Source organism: Panulirus ornatus, chromosome 32 (assembly GCF_036320965.1).
Source record: "Panulirus ornatus isolate Po-2019 chromosome 32, ASM3632096v1, whole genome shotgun sequence".
NCBI lineage: Eukaryota > Metazoa > Arthropoda > Malacostraca > Decapoda > Palinuridae > Panulirus > Panulirus ornatus.
The window spans coordinates 5,816,708-5,834,977 of NC_092255.1; the positions used below are offsets into that span (position 1 = coordinate 5,816,708).

Genomic DNA, 18,270 nt, shown 5'->3' on the forward strand with positions numbered 1-18,270 from the left:
TTCTCTGAGCAGTTAAGCGTTATTTAGTGTATGTTTAATCATTAATAACCATCACTTTAAGGTCGCCTCTTTCTCTCTGTATTTTTCTACCCTGACTGAACAGGCATCGTAATTTGGTATTCAATATTCTTATCACTAGAATTTGTTAGGTTAGGATCGTGTGTTGTAAACACTATATAACCCTGACCATTGCATTAACTCAACATGTTTGAATCTTCAAACTGGCAGCGTTTACTGGATCTTGATATTTCTTTTCTTCAAATTTAGACATTTTCTCATCTGAAATTAATACCTTAAAAGTTTGTGTATAAATTCTCTTCGTGTTTATTTTTATTCTTTTTTTCACACATGTTCTCCAATTTCTGCGTCACTGAGGTAGCGCCAGAAACAAAGTTAAAAAATGGTCCCATTCACTTGCATCCACACACTAGCTGTCATGTATAATGCAATGAAGCCAGAGCCTCCTATTCACAGATAAGCCCCACAAATCTTTCCAAGGTTTTCCTGATCTTTTTCATATGCCATGATTCAGTCCACTGACACCACACGTCGTCCCTTGTATACCTCATCACTCCAAATCGTTCTGTCCTTAGCACGCCTCGAACCTTCAGAGCATCTCTCACTCCATCCGTTCACCCATTTTTATGCTTTTCACCTTATCCTTGATCCCACCACTTCCTACGTGCATACACCTCTTCGTCATCCCTTCCTCACTCATCTTCTCCATAAGTCCAGATCAATTCAGCACACTCTCTCAGCTCTCTCAACTTCTCTCATCCTCACACCCCTCTCTTACCACAACCAGTTCGAACAACCCTCCTAACGCCACAGCTTGTCCTCAGGCATTTTATTTCGAACACTTCCACCTGTCTCTTTACATAGCTGCCCAAGGCCAACACCTTAGCACTGATGGGACTAGTACCCAGTCAGACATATTCATCTTTGCCATCAAAGACAGTGACCTTTGTCTCCACATATTCCTCATTGCGTCAGGACCTTTCTTTCTCACCCATCCTATGGCTCACTTCAGCTTTCATGACTCCATTTGCTGTCATATCCAAACCTAAGTATTTTTTTTCTCAGTTTTCGCCATTCAAACTCACATTCCACATAGCCTCTTCCTCTTCTCTCCTAAACGTAACCATGCTTTTGTTGACATTTCATCTTAACTTTCTCCTTTCACGTATTTTCCCCAACTTAGACGTCAGCTTTTGGAGTCTCTTACTTGAATCTGCTATCACTAACATGTCAGAAAAAAAAACTGACTCACCTTCCAGGCTCTTCACATCAACCAGAATGTATAACTGATCCTCTCTTCGAAGACCATTGCATTCACCTCTTTTTCCACCCCATCCGTAAAGAAATGAAACACACCTCTGATATCAGTCAAGCCTCACTTGGAACAATCCACCCTCCTATATTCCTTACTCTCACATGTACCTGACTCTCATGATAAAAACCCTTCAATGCATTTTTTTACCGCAGCATCATATGTTCGCAACACCTTTCAAATCTCTATCAACCCATCCTACGCTTTCTTCACATCCATGAACGCTAAGTATAGGTAGGTCCTTCTGTTTCTCTAATTATTACGAGCGCAAACGCTTTAAAGCAAACACTGGATCCACACTTCCTCTCCCATTCCTAAAGCCATATTGTCGCCTTTCTATGCTGAAGCTCTGTGCATGCTACTACCCCTCTAAAACCCCACTCCACTATATAACTTACCAGCCACAGTCAACAAACTTATTCCTCTGTAATTCGAACTTCCAAACCACATTCTATGACCCTCTCACTTTACATACTTCCACTTTCAAACTATTCCACAATGGCTATCGTATCATCGAACACGTTTAACAACACCTATCCAAACACCTCTTCACCGATGTTCCCATCTGTTCTCTTGTTTTTCTCAAACATTGGCGCAAGAAAAAAAAAAAGGCATTTTCTCTCCTCTCTACACAAGACCTCAAGCAAACATCACGTTCTCATTATTGTCATAAGATTTAAGCTGATTAGCATCATTACATGAGAAGCAAAATGCTTTGAAATCTATATATTTGACACTGTTTTCCTGTTCGCCTCTCTCTCTCTCTCTCTCTCTCTCTCTCTCTCTCTCTCTCTCTCTCTCTCTCTCTCTCTCTCTCTCTCTCTCGTCTTAGAGCTTAGCATGCTTTTGCCACGCAGATTATTTTCAGGCTCGGAATACAAGTCATTAGAACAATTTTATGGTAGGAATCAAAAATGTCTTGGAGAAATGGGCACATCTACGTAGGTCACTTGGGGACTGAAGGAGGTGTATGCGCCAAGCGGCCCCCTTCCCCTCAGTCCCCAATCCCGTCTATTAACGTGCCTGCAGTGAGAGATGCATCTTGTTCCAGACGATGTATTACCCCACAGCTGATGTATTACGCTTCGGGCATTATACTACAGAGGATGTATTTAACTGCAGGTAATGCAGTAGGCACTGTATCACACTGAAGGTGATGTAGTATACTGTAGGTGATGTAGTATAATGTAGGTGATGTAGTATACTGAAGGTGATGTAGTATAATGTAGGTGATGCAGTATAATGTAGATGATGCAGTATACTGTAGGTGATGTAGTATACTGAAGGCGATACTTACACTGATCTATAACAGCTGTGTCTTTGGTGTTGCAGATTACAGGAGATGTTACTCATCAGAGTTCACGTGTGACAACGGTGAATGTATCCGGCCTGGGTTAGTGTGTGAAGGTCACCAGCACTGTCAAGATGGCACCGATGAGCAGCAGTGCCAGCCAGGTCAGTAATGAGGAGCAGTGCCAGCCAGGTCAGTAATGAGGAGCAGTGCCAACCAGGTCAGTGGCTACTGTCAACCCAATATATGGTGTCACATGAGGAGCAGTGCCAGCCAGGTCAGTAGCTACTGTCAACCCAATATATGGTGTCACATGAGGAGCAGTGCCAACCAGGTCAGTAGCTACTGTCAACCCAATATATGGTGTCACATGAGGAGCAGTGCCAACCAGGTCAGTAGCTACTGTCAACCCAATATATGGTGTCACATGAGGAGCAGTGCCAGCCAGGTCAGTAGCTACTGTCAACCCAATATATGGTGTCACATGAGGAGCAGTGCCAACCAGGTCAGTAGCTACTGTCAACCCAATATATGGTGTCACATGAGGAGCAGTGCCAACCAGGTCAGTAGCTACTGTCAACCCAATATATGGTGTCACATGAGGAGCAGTGCCAACGTCAGTAGCTACTGTCAACCCAATATATGGTGTCACATGAGGAGCAGTGCCAACCAGGTCAGTAGCTACTGTCAACCCAATATATGGTGTCACATGAGGAGCAGTGCCAGCCAGGTCAGTAGCTACTGTCAACACAATATATGGTGTCACATGAGGAGCAGTGCCAACCAGGTCAGTAGCTACTGTCAACCCAATATGTAGTGTCACATGAGGAGCAGTGCCAGCCAGGTCAGTAGCTACTGTCAACCCAATATATGGTGTCACATGAGGAGCAGTGCCAACCAGGTCAGTAGCTACTGTCAACCCAAGCAGTGCCAAAGGATGGTTGATGATGCTCGACCATATAGATACAGCAAGAACAATACCTTATACTCTCATAGAATAGAATATTAGATGGCATCTTAACCAACGTCTGTCATATGTGCGGAGTTTGAATCTATGTTGACCGAGTAAATCTACCTTATAGGATCTTCCATTACCCGAGAACATGGGAGGAAAAGAAAAGGCGAAAAAGATGAGTCTGTTTACTTGGGCTATCCCTGGAAACCCTTGTTAACCTTCTTTCTCTTCTTAATGAATCGGTACACAACAGAAGCTGCTCTTCTTACCCGTTCTCACATTAAAAGTTTGTTGACCCACATGCACGTTGTTAATTTATCTATGGATCTTTACAGGTGTTCGGAGGGGGGGTTGTTGTGCAAGTGTTTTGTACTTTGAATTCATTCTTTCATACCTTAACGCTTGTGGAAATACGCGTGCGACTACGTCTGGAAGAAAGACTATGTCTCACACCTCAGTCGTGTGTTCTCTGGGTTCACGAGTCTTTGTGTTCGTTCGTTTAGCGTCAGACTAGATGGAGTTTTTTCGACATGGTGCACACAAGCAGGTGTCTGCCCATGAATTCATACGAGATGCAGGTTGTAACTCTGGCTTGAAAAGAGGGTTTGATCTTTGTCCCTTGGAATTACAGGAGGTTCAGTTTTCACCCACCGGCTGCATACTGTATTCCGTTTTCAGCTTCGTTCACGCAAATGAACAACCGTCCTCCATGATTGAACACAAGATTCAGGTTGAGACCCTACTAACTTCAAGGAGAGTTCAATTTTCGACTCTAGTTTCATGGCGTTCATTTTTTTTTTTTCCTCTTTGGTGTCGCTGAAAGTTCAGTTTTTCTTCAAGTTCACGTTTCGTTCCAGCTTCACTCAATATAAGATATTTTGTTTGATAGACCATTTCTCTTTTCCATTGATTTCACACAAAATGAAGCTTTCGTTCTTTTCTTTACAAAAAGTCCAATATTTCTCTATGACTTCAAACTGGCCTCAGTTGTCACCCTTAACACGGAATATTAACACTGTACGTCAAACACTTTCCTCATGTCATCAGAATTTCATTACAAAATTCAGGGACGTTTGCTCGACTGACACCAGTGTGCAACAACTTTATGGATATATTTCCTCTGAGAATTATCATGTAATGGTAGCTGCTGTTACTGGCACCTAAACATGAACGTGCACCAAAAATCACTAGATCATAGACAGGTGGAAAATGCCATCCGAGACTGATAAACTCTTTCCTAAATTACGGTTGAAGCATTTTCAGAAACGTAGAATGTTCAAGCAAACAGAGAGTTGTGTTGATGTGAGTGTAGCGTATCCTTCTGGTACCTAGCTACTAGTACCCTAACCGCTATGGTCAACACACATATATTTGTCGCTGGATCCGAACCCTGCAGGCCAGGATGCCTGGCTATATCGGCCACAAGAAGCTAAAAAGGAATAGACACTTGAAATAAATCATTTTTATCTTCTGTATCCCAACCTTAACGCGGTGAGTGCAGCACAGAAGCGAGATAGATCATGCTACAACCACCGAGTTGTGGTTGCGAGACAGAAAAAAAGAGCTTTTTTCAGCTCATTGTGGCTGAGGTAGCCAGACTCCCTGCCTAAGGTTCGAATCCAAGCCGTGGTGTATAAACATACATTTCAGCATATGACTATCACATGTCGTGATAAATCTATCACAGTGGCGTTTCGTTGTTTAATGAACCTAACCACTCTGTACAGCGTGGGCCTCAGTGATTTAGTGTTTATTAAAATACGGTCACGTATGGGGATCAACTGATGGAGTTTAGACATTGGTGACATATCATTCCACGTAATCAACTGCATAGCTTTGGTTCGGTGTAGTGCTAGTGAGCTGTGTGTTACAGAGAGATCAAACAGCTTTTAGTTATGTATCCTCTCTCCATTATGACCTTTTACAGGACTCCTGCAACCCCAAGGCTGCGCGTCAGTCAGGAGCAGGGAAAATGATGGACTCAGTTGGAACATAATGTTCCTCCAAGAAACTTTTCTTTGAGAATGATACATCCTAGTTGAAGGTGACCTTATCAGTCGCGATGTAACCAAAGGCAGACAGGGTCCAGTAACACCTTCATATACATATGTACGTGGATTGCGGAGGCAAATAATGGTGGAGCTGCATTGGTGATTATGGTTAAAAGACCGACTGAAGACTTCTCATCTGAATCAGCCATTGCTGTACTTGTGCAATGTAGCGGTACATGTCTGTGGCATCAACTGCGATGCGAGGGATGTTAGAGTGTGACTGTTAAGTCGTCTTCATGTTGCGCTTTGTTAGAGGTAATGGAAAGTCGTGTAAGAAGAGACTGAAGAAGGTTGGAGAAAGAACTGCACCTTTGGAACTCTATTGTAGAGCCCAGTTTTTTTTTTTCCAGAGTTGAAGACATTGTAAATTGCTCCTGCATGAAATGATCGAGACCCTTTATATCATTGTTGTTGGGGGATAGAACAAAGTATCTCTTGTGTGAAGATGTGTCGATAGGCGGTGTTGAATGCGATGTCAATTGCCATTTCCATTATGTAGAAGAGGGGCTGTAGTTGGTCAAAACCATCTAGGATATCTTATGTGGGGTTAGTGTGTAGTATGGAGCTAGAGTTGCTGGGTCTGAAACCTTGTTCAGTGAGTGAGTGTAGGATGTTTTGTTTGATTCTATTGTAATTGTTGTCACTGTTTGAGTGCTGATGATAGAAATAAATAGGGAGATAGAAGGAAGGGGAGTTGGGTTAATTGGAGGATTTATGGTAGATATTATATTGTGAGGTTATCAGATGTTAGGGATTTTGTTCCGTAGCCAAAAGGGAGTTGATATCTGTAATTGCTTGGATTGCAAATGTGTTAGTGTTCATGTGAAAGTTTGATGCGTTGTCAGGGCCTGTAGCTGGAGAGTTCTTTAAGGTTCTAAGCACAAGGATTTCATCATTGAGAGTAAACAGCTGGTGAACAGTATCTCTCGCTAGATTTTTTAAGTAGGTTCCTCATGACTTTCCTTTTTAAGGGATAGAATTGGTTTACGGCTGAGTTTTGGGCACTGTCACATGAGTTTGTGATCTTGGGAGAAAGGGATGCCACTTTAATGAGACACAGTTGTTTCATAAGTGGTGATCTTGGATGGTTTTAGGTCTTGTGGTTCATTTTCTTGGGGGAAGAAACACCCATTTTCAGTTTCTTTCAGTGATTAGGTTAAAAGTGTTATGTTGCGTTTGGACTTACTCTCTGATTCTTACTGAGGGTGAGTGGTTTTTTTTATCCGATGTAGTTTCGTTCTTTTATGAGGTTTATAACTTCAGAGGGGAAAAGTTTAGGTTAGGTTACTTTCCATCCTTTTGTGGGGTGCAACTTTTACTAACCTGGTTGGAGATAATTGGTACACACTGAGCCGCCACCTCTCGTTCCACCTACATGTAGGTGGAATCAAAACAACATCATGAACGAAAAAGCATGGAACGAGACTAACGAGTGAGATCATACTGTACGACTTCAAAATCATCACTAGTTACTGTGATCACAGGAGACTACAGATATTAGAAGCCATTAGAGACAAAGCACCAGTCATCAACATCCAGACAAACATGACCAACGCCATTGATGGATCGAAAATAGGACGTAGGCGAATGTGACACGTCACTGACCCCCGCCACAAGCTATCGGGTCCGGCACAGCTGTACAGCAGGAACATAGTCCTGGGTTACGAGGGTCAGAGAGAATCAGACGAGGCCAACTTGAACGCAGCTTCGCATTCAGATATTAATGGTCTCGCTTGACCTATTTAGTGTACTTGATGATGGAATTTCTACATTCCTACCTCGTGTAAGGTTGTTCTTCTGTGTGGTTTTTCTCGACTGTAAGTTTTTTTTTTGTAGATCTGTTTCCATGCGTTGTACTTACATTGTTGCTAACACTACCCTCTTGATTCTGCTGTTTGTTTCGCTTTTTTTGTGTGTTTTTCGTAACTTTTACGTGCTATATACTGTGATTTTTCGTTTTTTTCCGTGTTTTTCGTAACTTTTACGTGCTATATACTGTGATTTTTCGTTTTTTTTCTGGTTTTTCGTAACTTTTACGTGTTATATACTGTGATTTTTCGTTTTTTTTCCGTGTTTTTCGTAACTTTTACGTGCTATATACTGTGATTTTTTTTTTTCCCCTCGAGTGATTTCATATTCCGTTTGCGTTTTCCATATCTTGTCCTAGTTTTGTGAGGCAGTTATTTCTATTTTTGTAGATTCCTGATGATGCCTCTGTGTGTAGGTGAAAGCTTGAATGTAATGAATGAAGAAGTATGAACAACTGGTGTTTGAACACCCACCTAATGGTAGAATGATACTTAGAATATTAGAGAACATAAGAAAGAAGATCAATAACTCTAAATATGCTTTCGTATTCAACTCTACATGCGTATATATGTATATATGTATATATATATATATATATATATATATATATATATATATATATATATATATATATATATATATATATATATATATTATCCCTAGGGATAGGGGAGAAAGAATACTTCCCACGTATTCCCTGCGTGTCGTAGAAGGCGACTAAAAGGGAAGGGAGCAGGGGGCTGGAAATACTCCCCTCTCGTTTTTTTTTTTTAATTTTCCAAAGGAAAGAACAGAGGAGGGGGCCAGGTGAGGATGTTTCCTCAGAGGCCTAGTCCTCTGTTCTTAACGCTACCTCGCTGACGCGGGAAATGGCGAATAGTATGAAAGATATATATATATATATATATATATATATATATATATATATATATATATATATATATATATATATATAAATATATATATATATTTATCGAGGATGTAAGGCATGTGTACGTGTAGGAAGAGAGGAAAGTGATTGGTTCTCAGTGAATGTAGGTTTGCGGCAGGGGTGTGTAATGTCTCCATGGTTGTTTAATTTGTTTATGGATGGGGTTGTTAGGGAGGTAAATGCAAGAGTTTTGGAAAGAGGGGCAAGTATGAAGTCTGTTGGGGATGAGAGAGCTTGGGAAGTGAGTCAGTTGTTCGCTGATGATACAGCGCTGGTGGCTGATTCATGTGAGAAACTGCAGAAGCTGGTGACTGAGTTTGGTAAAGTGTGTGGAAGAAGAAAGTTAAGAGTAAATGTGAATAAGAGCAAGGTTATTAGGTACAGTAGGGTTGAGGGTCAAGTCAATTGGGAGGTGAGTTTGAATGGAGAAAAACTGGAGGAAGTGAAGTGTTTTAGATATCTGGGAGTGGATCTGGCAGCGGATGGAACCATGGAAGCGGAAGTGGATCATAGGGTGGGGGAGAGGGGCGAAAATTCTGGGGGCCTTTAAGAATGTGTGGAAGTCGAGAACATTATCTCGGAAAGCAAAAATGGGTATGTTTGAAGGAATAGTGGTTCCAACAATGTTGTATGGTTGCGAGGCGTGGGCTATGGATAGAGTTGTGCGCAGGAGGATGGATGTGCTGGAAATGAGATGTTTGAGGACAATGTGTGGTGTGAGGTGGTTTGATCGAGTGAGTAACGTAAGGGTAAGAGAGATGTGTGGAAATAAAAAGAGCGTGGTTGAGAGAGCAGAAGAGGGTGTTTTGAAGTGGTTTGGGCACATGGAGAGAATGAGTGAGGAAAGATTGACCAAGAGGATATATGTGTCGGAGGTGGAGGGAACGAGGAGAAGAGGGAGACCAAATTGGAGGTGGAAAGATGGAGTGAAAAAGATTTTGTGTGATCGGGGCCTGAACATGCAGGAGGGTGAAAGGAGGGCAAGGAATAGAGTGAATTGGGGCGATGTGGTATACCGGGGTTGACGTGCTGTCAGTGGATTGAATCGAGGCATGTGAAGCGTCTGGGGTAAACCATGGAAAGCTGTGTAGGTATGTATATTTGCGTGTGTGGACGTATGTATATACATGTGTATGGGGGGGGTTGGGCCATTTCTTTCGTCTGTTTCTTTGCGCTTCCTCGCAAACGCGGGAGACAGCGACAAAGTATAATAATAATAAAAAAAAATATATATATATATATCAGTGGAGGATCTTTTGCATGGAAATGGCAGTCATATAAAAGTAACGAATCACCATGATTGGGATGAATACTTTTGTTTTCATTGGCTTGCGTATGTTGTAATCGTAGCGGGATTTTCTGTTTGTGAATCAAATGGAAAACAAAATATTTTCTCGCCACCAGAAAAAAAAAAGAGAAATATATATTTTTCAGTAATACTAGCTTTTTGCGGCTCTCCATATTACGAGATTGCAGTACCCTGTGTAATACGTCAGTTTTCACGGCTACAAAGGAAAACAATTGAATTCCTGGTTGATCAACCTTCTCCCTGGTGGTGGTATATATACTGGATCGACGGTCCTATTCTTGTTTCTACACTATCCATGTTGGTTTATATTTTCTTTTTTCTCCTGGTTTTCCATCGTCCATGAGCCACTGGCAATGATCACCCCATATAGAGAAATGACTATTCGATTACAAGTAATCAAATATCCTTCGAGTCACATCTATGAGGAATGGGGTCTACTCCTGTCAAATCCCATGAGGCTCACACTACCAGCATTAAGCATTTTACCGATGCGAACTGTCCATCGCGGAGGTATATGAACACGAGTATAGTGCATATGAACGTGTATTAAAATAGAACACATAATACTCTCTAATAGCAAGGATTCGAACCCGGGACCTTTCGCGTGGTACTTGAGAACGCTAAACGCTCGGATATGATCACTCCAAACGGCAGGGAGGGATAATATCATCCAAGTTAATGCTTAAGATTGGGTCAGGCTCATGGCATATTGCCACAACCGACACCATCAGATGCTGAAGGTGTGCGAGTCAATTGGCCTCCCGGGGGAAAAAACCTTTCAGGGGCAAAACTCTCCAGACTATCATGTGTACCAGGAGAGATAAGGAAACATAAATATTGTAGCTGACTTTTGCGAATCATGGTGGGGGAATGGACCTAGGCAGTCGACCAACTCTGGCCGCTCACGCCGAGCTGTGGAGGTTCCTATGCGTGGAAATCGCCTTAGACAGGGAACAATCACAAGCACTACAGCTGGTGTAGTGTGGAGTCCTTGAAGGGCAATCGAAACCCATCACACTTTTCGTGAGAATTATGCTTATCAAATTGCATTAGTGATGACTGCTGCACCCAGTGTCATAAGCACTGGTATGGGTGGAAGGAAGCCAAGTTACTTCTAATGTCACTTTCATGTATCTCTCTGTTTTTACCCCGGGAAAATGGGTAAAAGCTCCTCACCCTCCCTTCAAGAACTTCACACTACAGTTTTGCTACCATATGGTGGTAACGGGACCCATCATAGGTCCATAGGTTCGCTATAGTCAGGTAAAGACTTCATATTTCCTCATCTCCAGTGATACACATGTTAGGAGATTCCCTCCTCTCTCAAGGTGTTTCCCCGGGAAGCTATCTGACCCACACATCTTCATGATCTCATGGTGTCTGTGTGGCAATATCCTTTGAGCCTGAACCCCAAACTTAAGCATTAGCTTGGATGATATCGTCCCTCACTACCGTCTGGCGTCTCATATCCTATCGACGTCCTTCTTCATTACTGAGCGCGAAGAAGATACAGTGTTTTTCTATATCTAATAAGAAAAACCGGCGCGATCTTCCTGTATTAGCAGCAGCGGAGACGTGGTGGTGGTGGCCCATGTGAATCATCTAACTGTTTCTGGAGTGTCTGGGGTACACAACGTCTCTTCCGAGGGAACAGGTGATTCTTATTAGTGTATTAAAGGAGAGAGAGTCTTACAGTAGTGTTGCCTGTTCCTTAATCCTGTGTATATGTATCATGGCTTTACTCCAGTGTATGCACACACACACACACACCCGCCAGCTTAAGCCAAGCACCCATTTATCGACCAGACCTCAGGGCAGTTGGGTATGGGCGGACTGCCACGTCCAGGAACCTAATCCATTTGGGTCCGGCCACGGGCTGGCTTATGTTATCGTATAGTCAATATGGTTAACCACTACACCACGAAGGTGTTTTCGTCGGATCAGTTTGTCTTCTGCTCTTCTCTGCTTTTCTTACTTTCCTAACGTCGCTCCTGTCTTCTTGCATCGCCAGGATGGCGGGAGGACTTGCAAGCAAGGATCCTTCCAGTCAAGGAAGGAGTACAGTTACTGGCTAAGAGGCAAAGGCTACACGCGAAACCACCCCCTCGATTTTCAATGCTCCAATCCTGATGATTCCCTCCGCCAACGCTGCCACATTACAAGTACTTGCCTTAGCTATTCGTAGTCTTTTAGTGGAATGAGATACAAAAAAATGCAGAGGAATTCAACAAATTTCTGAGTCCTTTTCGAGGCTATTTCTGATGGTGGAAGGTAACAGAGTATGGTAGATGTGTAGATAGATAGTTCAAGGAGATAAACAAAAGAGGCGTAAATAAAGTAAGACTCGGATTTGAAGCAAATTATCTATCAAATCTATTCTTAAGTGTACCTATAGCAATGCTTTCGTCCCCTCTAACTGGTCAATCATTCAACAAGTTAACAGTCGTGTTAAAGACAAAATGCTCCGCTTTATTCGAGGTAAAACGTATTTTACATGTTTGTATTATCTACTGCGAGTGAGATCAGATGAATCAAAGCTTGAATAGCTTGATTGGTCAAGATCCTTTTTAGCCTTTGATAGTTTTGAATACACGTATTAGTTCACCTCTGAACTTCCTCTCTGTCTAAACTGAACAGATTCATGTCAGTCGGCTCTTACAAGATCTGTTTCTCAGTCCAGGAATTATGTGGAAGCTAGACGCTGTGTTTCTTCTATTCTGTATATGTCTCCATTGACGGAGGGTGACTCAAACTGAACACAGTGTTTAAGATGGGAATTGACCAGTGAAATGTAAAGAGTAAGGACGATTTCCGTAGACTTAAATACGAAACTCCTGCCCAAGAATCCAAGACTTGCTTGTTACTTCACTGCTGCTCTGTGCTGCTCACTTGGTTTTAGATCACCAGAGATAATCATGCCTAAGTCGTTTTGGACGCATCAGTATCAAAATCAAAGTGTTACTTAGGAGCCCAATTCATCAGTTTGTCTCTCTCTGTTTGTAGCTGCAGACGAACAAGTTCACTTGTAGACTACTTTCCCAAAATCGGTATCATCTGCGAATTTTGATGTCTCACAATCTAAACCCATTATTAATATCATTATTATATGTGAAAACGACAACCGTTCCTATGAGTGATTTTTGTGACAAGCTAGGTGTTCCATCTAACCATCCTGGGGCTTGACCACGAATCATAGTTCTTTGTTTGAATCCGTTCAACCCATTTACTATCTACCCAAGTTCTGGCTCAATAGCACCATGAGACTTCATTTTTGTAGGTGAGCTTTGATGTGTGCAACCTGATCGAATGATTTTAGGAAAATCTAGATAGATGACATTAACTGTTTTACTCTTATCGTTCGTGCTGTTTATATCATATAAAAGATATCATATAGATTTGTTAGACTTGAGCGAAGACTTCGTCGAAAACCATGTTGAGAATAGTTTAGTAAGTGTTAGTATTCTAAATGATCTACAATTCTAACTAGAGTAATGGTTTCCATGCGTTGTCCAACTACAGATGTTCAATCAGTTGGACGATAGTTCCCGGGCAGTGACTTATTACATTTCTTTTGAATATCGGTGTTACATTGGGATAATTTCTGTCATCTTGTATTCTTTCCGAAGTAAATAACTTATTACACAAAGGCAGTGGGCGTTTATGAGTTACTTATAAACTACATTCATATACAACAGTCTTTATTTTACTTTTATCGTCCAACCGCCCTGTGCATTGTCACGTACGAGAATGCTTCCTCTACTGCTTTGAAAGTTTTACTGAAGCCCATACAAATTAGGTTCATATCGTTTTCATTAATCATCCCAGATTTATCTGTGAAGAGCAATGCGAAGATCATTAGAATTTGCATATTTAAAATCTTGTATATTCTCGCGACTATCAAGTTAGCCAAAATTACATGCTGTGTTAAACATGACTTGAAAAAAAAATTGTCACTGATCATCTGGACAAAACTTTTGTCCAATTTCAGCATCATTACTAAGACCCTCATTGGTAATTCAAAATTTTCTGAACTATTATCGTCACTGATTGGATTAGGGCACTATTAAGTAAATTTAGATTGAATCCACGCTCGGAGCTCCTGGAAAGGGATCCCACTCTCTTAGATGCTAATGTGTTTAAATCTCCAACGATGATGGAATCCTCTTCATCACAGATTTCTTCTGTCTGATCGCCTAGTCCTTCGGCTACCTTTGGTGTCTATGAACTGGTCCTATTGCCATTTTCCTACGAAAAGTCTGTCTTTGATTTCTATATAAAAAAGAAGACAGCATTTTCAACGGCTACTGAATATTTCACGACAAGGATTCAAATGAGCTTTAACGAAGAGCAAGACACCACCGCCTGTCTCATTACCTCTATGGCTATGAAACACAATTCACATTCGAATCCCATTATCGGCGAAGAAATCTACATCATTAGTATCTAAACAAGACTCATCATCATATCATTGGTTTCAAAACGCTTCTGTTTCTAACGCCAAAATTTTAATGCAAATGCTCCCAACATGAAAAATTAAAAGTTTTGACTGAGTTATGGACGTATTTCGAGACGTATTTTCAGCTATGGGTCTATTTCGAGACGTATTTTCAGCTATGGGTCTATTTCGAGACGTATTTTCAGCTATGGGTCTATTTCGAGCCGTATTTTCAGCTATGGGTCTATTTCGAGACGTATTTTCAGCTATGGGTCTATTTCGAGACGTATTTTCAGCTATGGGTCTATTTCGAGACGTATTTTCAGCTATGGATCTATTTCGAGACGTATTTTCAGCTATGGGTCTATTTCGAGCCGTATTTTCAGCTATGGGTCTATTTCGAGACGTATTTTCAGCTATGGGTCTATTTCGAGACGTATTTTCAGCTATGGGTCTATTTCGAGACGTATTTTCAGCTATGGGTCTATTTCGAGACGTATTTTCAGCTATGGGTCTATTTCGAGCCGTATTTTCAGCTATGGGTCTATTTCGAGACGTATTTTCAGCTATGGGTCTATTTCGAGACGTATTTCCAGCTATGGGTCTATTTCGAGACGTATTTCCAGCTATGGGTCTATTTCGAGACGTATTTCCAGCTATGGGTCTATTTCGAGACGTATTTTCAGCTATGGGTCTATTTCGAGACGTATTTTCAGCTATGGGTCTATTTCGAGCCGTATTTCCAGCTATGGGTCTATTTCGAGACGTATTTCCAGCTATGGGTCTATTTCGAGACGTATTTTCAGGTATGGGTCTATTTCGAGCCGTATTTTCAGGTATGGGTCTATTTCGAGACGTATTTTCAGCTATGGGTCTATTTCGAGACGTATTTTCAGCTATGGGTCTATTTCGTGACGCATTTACGGAGGGGGATCAGGCTGCTTCACTCGGCCTGCATATTTTCACCAAAACTATATTAATAGAATGAAAGTAAAAAAAAAAAGAAAATTGAAAAGGAATGAAAAATATGTTGATGGTACGAAAACCCACTGTCCTTTTTTTGTTTTTATTCTCATCAGTTGGAGTGGCCAATCAGACCCCCCACCCTATGAAAACACCCTCCTAGGGAACAAGGCACTTAACAAGTCCTATTGAAACTGGGGTTTATTTAAGCCTACTACCCATCGTTAACCCGGCAGTGATGGTATACCATTCATGACTGGATGGTTTGTTACTTCATGTCTGGACGCCATGTTTCCAGACGTGTCTGGGACATGGGTGAAGTTTGGTATCTTCCCACACGCGTTTCCAGCTTCATTGCCATACATGGCATAGAACAACTTTCTAGATTCACTAAGTATAATAATCTCATCACGGCTGAAGCACGTACAAAAGAAACTATACCCTACCATGACAGCCAATTAACATGTAATCATCGTTAGTTAATTGATGAAGTGGCGGATCCCAACTAGAAATGAGAGTGAAACACACACACACACACACACACACACACACACACACACACACAAACAAAGAAACAAACAACTGGCGTGAGCTAAGTGTGTGTGTTTGTTTGTTTGTGTGTGTGTGTGTGTGTGTGTGTGTGTGTGTGTGTGTGTGTGTTTGTGTGTGTGTACGTATATAGGAGTAAATACCTGGTACACATACGCAAGGTTGGGAAGACGTGGCAAACGCGAGCGTAACGGATTAGTCATTTACGTATGAGTGGGCGATCATAGCAGAGTGATCCTGGGTTCGAATCATGCCTGTTTGAGGGCATTTTGTGTTCTATGAAAGTACACGTTCAGATGCACTATATTTGTGTTCATATTCCTCTTCGTTTGCACAGTGAGGATTTGAAAATGCTATCTTCTGGTTTTATGAGCCTGATGGGATTTGACCGGTGTTGACCCCGTGGCAGACGGGAGCTCTACTGCTATGCTATGTCAGGCAGGGGTCCCGGGTTCGAGTCTAGCTATTGGAGATTTGTATGTTCATTGCCATATATGTATGGACTTATCACAACACATCATGCTTATATTCTTTGATGTGAATATTGCCTTCAGCAACATCAATGCTGTAAAGAATATCTTAAATTAGGAACTCACCAGAAAGTTCTGTAGGATGCATTTATAGAGTGCCATGTAAAAATTGTGATAAGTTTTATGTTATGCAGACTGGCGAGGATCTTCTGCAGTTTCTCACCAGTTTCTCAGCCACCAGTGATGTATCATCAGTGAACTACAACTGACTCACTTCCCAGGCCCTCTCAGCTAGAAAACACTACATACTTGCCCCTCTCTCCAAATCTCTTGCATTTACCTCCCTAACCACCCCATCCATAAACAAACTAAACAACCATGGAGACATCACGCACCCCTGCCGTAAACCGACATTCAATGAGAACCAACCACTTTCCTGTATTCCTACTCGTACACATGCCATACATCTTTAGTAAGAACTTTTCACTGCTTCTAGCATCTTATCTCCCACACCATATACTCTTAAAACCCTCCACAAAGCATCTCTAGCAACCCTATCATGTGCCTTTTCCAGATCCATAAATGCTACATACAAATCCATTTGTTTTCTAAGTATTTCTCACACACATTCTTCAAAGCAAACACCTTATCCACACATCCTCTACCACTTGTGGAACCACATTGCTCTTCCCCAATCTGATGCTCTGTACATGCCTTCATCCTCTCAATCAATACCCTCCCACATAATTTCCCAGGAATACTCAACAAACATATTCTTCTGTAGTTTGAACACTCAACTTTATCCGCTTTGCCTTTGTACAATAGCACTATGCATGCATTCCGCCAATCCTCAAGCACTTCACCATGATCCATACATCCACTAAATATCCTTACCAACCAATCAACAACAGAGTCACCCCCTTTTTTTTTTAATCAATTCCACTGCAATACCATCCAATAACATGAGAATCGGCGGCAACTGCATAAACTCTTTGGTAGATGTTTAGGATTATAATGAGTCTCTCTGTGCAGCTGAAACTTGAGTGTGGGTTGTTAAACCTGTTATTGGCTGTGTCTGCGCGTCACCGGAGGCTTAATTGGAAGTGCCCGACGTTAACCCACTGACTTAACCTGATTTCACATCCCCACGCGCCCTTTACTGACTACAGGAAAAATGGCTGTGCGACTTTCATCAACTAACCAGTCATACAAGATATGTTCCTCGATACCTGAACCCTTTATACAATGGTTGTATCCCTTTAAATACACCTGCGATCCCACGAGATCTCTGGGGATCTGGGTGATGAGGTTTCCGATCCTATATGAGGTCGGGACGTTTGGGTTTGGGAATCCCTGAGCTACATGGTATGCAGCTAGATGGGTCACTTTAGCTACACGTCCCGTGGTTAAAGGGAAGCAAAGCCAGCAGGGTTGGCAGACCATGATTGACTGGGTTGTTGGTTGAAGTTTAGGAGAGTTGGCCAAGGTGGATGAAAATGAACGACGAAAAATAGGATGCCCAGCCACTGACATGATGGATCAGGTAGCCTTCAGCAACCCCAATTTATATCTGAGCTGTTTCCCGAAAATTCTACGCCGGCATTTTAACACACTCATGAAGTCCCTAAGAGATTACCAGTGACACGTTATTATACATATGAAATAGCAAAAATCACACTTGGTACTACTACGTTACTTTACGAATACAGATAACACGTTCTTCAGCTTATGTGTCAAAAAAATCAGGTTTACACACACACACACCCACACACCCACACACACCATACACACCCACACACACACACACCATACACACACCCACACACACACACACACACACACACACACACACACACACACACACACACACACCATAGCACTTTAAGTAATCCACAGTGCCACTGTGATGGACCTTGAGCATCTGTCTCCTTCTCAGAGGACTTCGCGGTATGTGGCTCCGGGCGACGTGTCCACAGGTTCTTCTGGTGCGACGGCTGGCCTGACTGTGAGGACAACCACGCTGATGAACTCAACTGTGAGTATTGCCATTGGTCTTGCGTTGCCGACATAGTCTATAGCTATGTCATCCATATAATATTGTTGCCATTGCTAAAAGACTGGAGTGATCACTTGAGCAGCGACACTCATGAGCTCAGGTCTGAAATGACTATGCAAGT

The 18,270-nt window shown here is 41.9% G+C and overlaps 1 protein-coding gene across 2 annotated transcripts in view; it reads left to right on the forward strand.

Moving 5' to 3' along the window:
* The window catches only part of LOC139759014 (G-protein coupled receptor GRL101-like), a 215,754-nt gene that overhangs the window by 104,126 nt on the left and 93,358 nt on the right, over positions 1 to 18,270 (forward strand). For both annotated transcript variants that reach the window (XM_071680901.1, XM_071680900.1), the window contains exons 6-7: positions 2,663 to 2,785; positions 18,030 to 18,128. In XM_071680901.1, the coding sequence (XP_071537002.1) occupies positions 2,663 to 2,785; positions 18,030 to 18,128 (222 nt within the window). The remainder of the gene's footprint in view (positions 1 to 2,662; positions 2,786 to 18,029; positions 18,129 to 18,270) is intronic.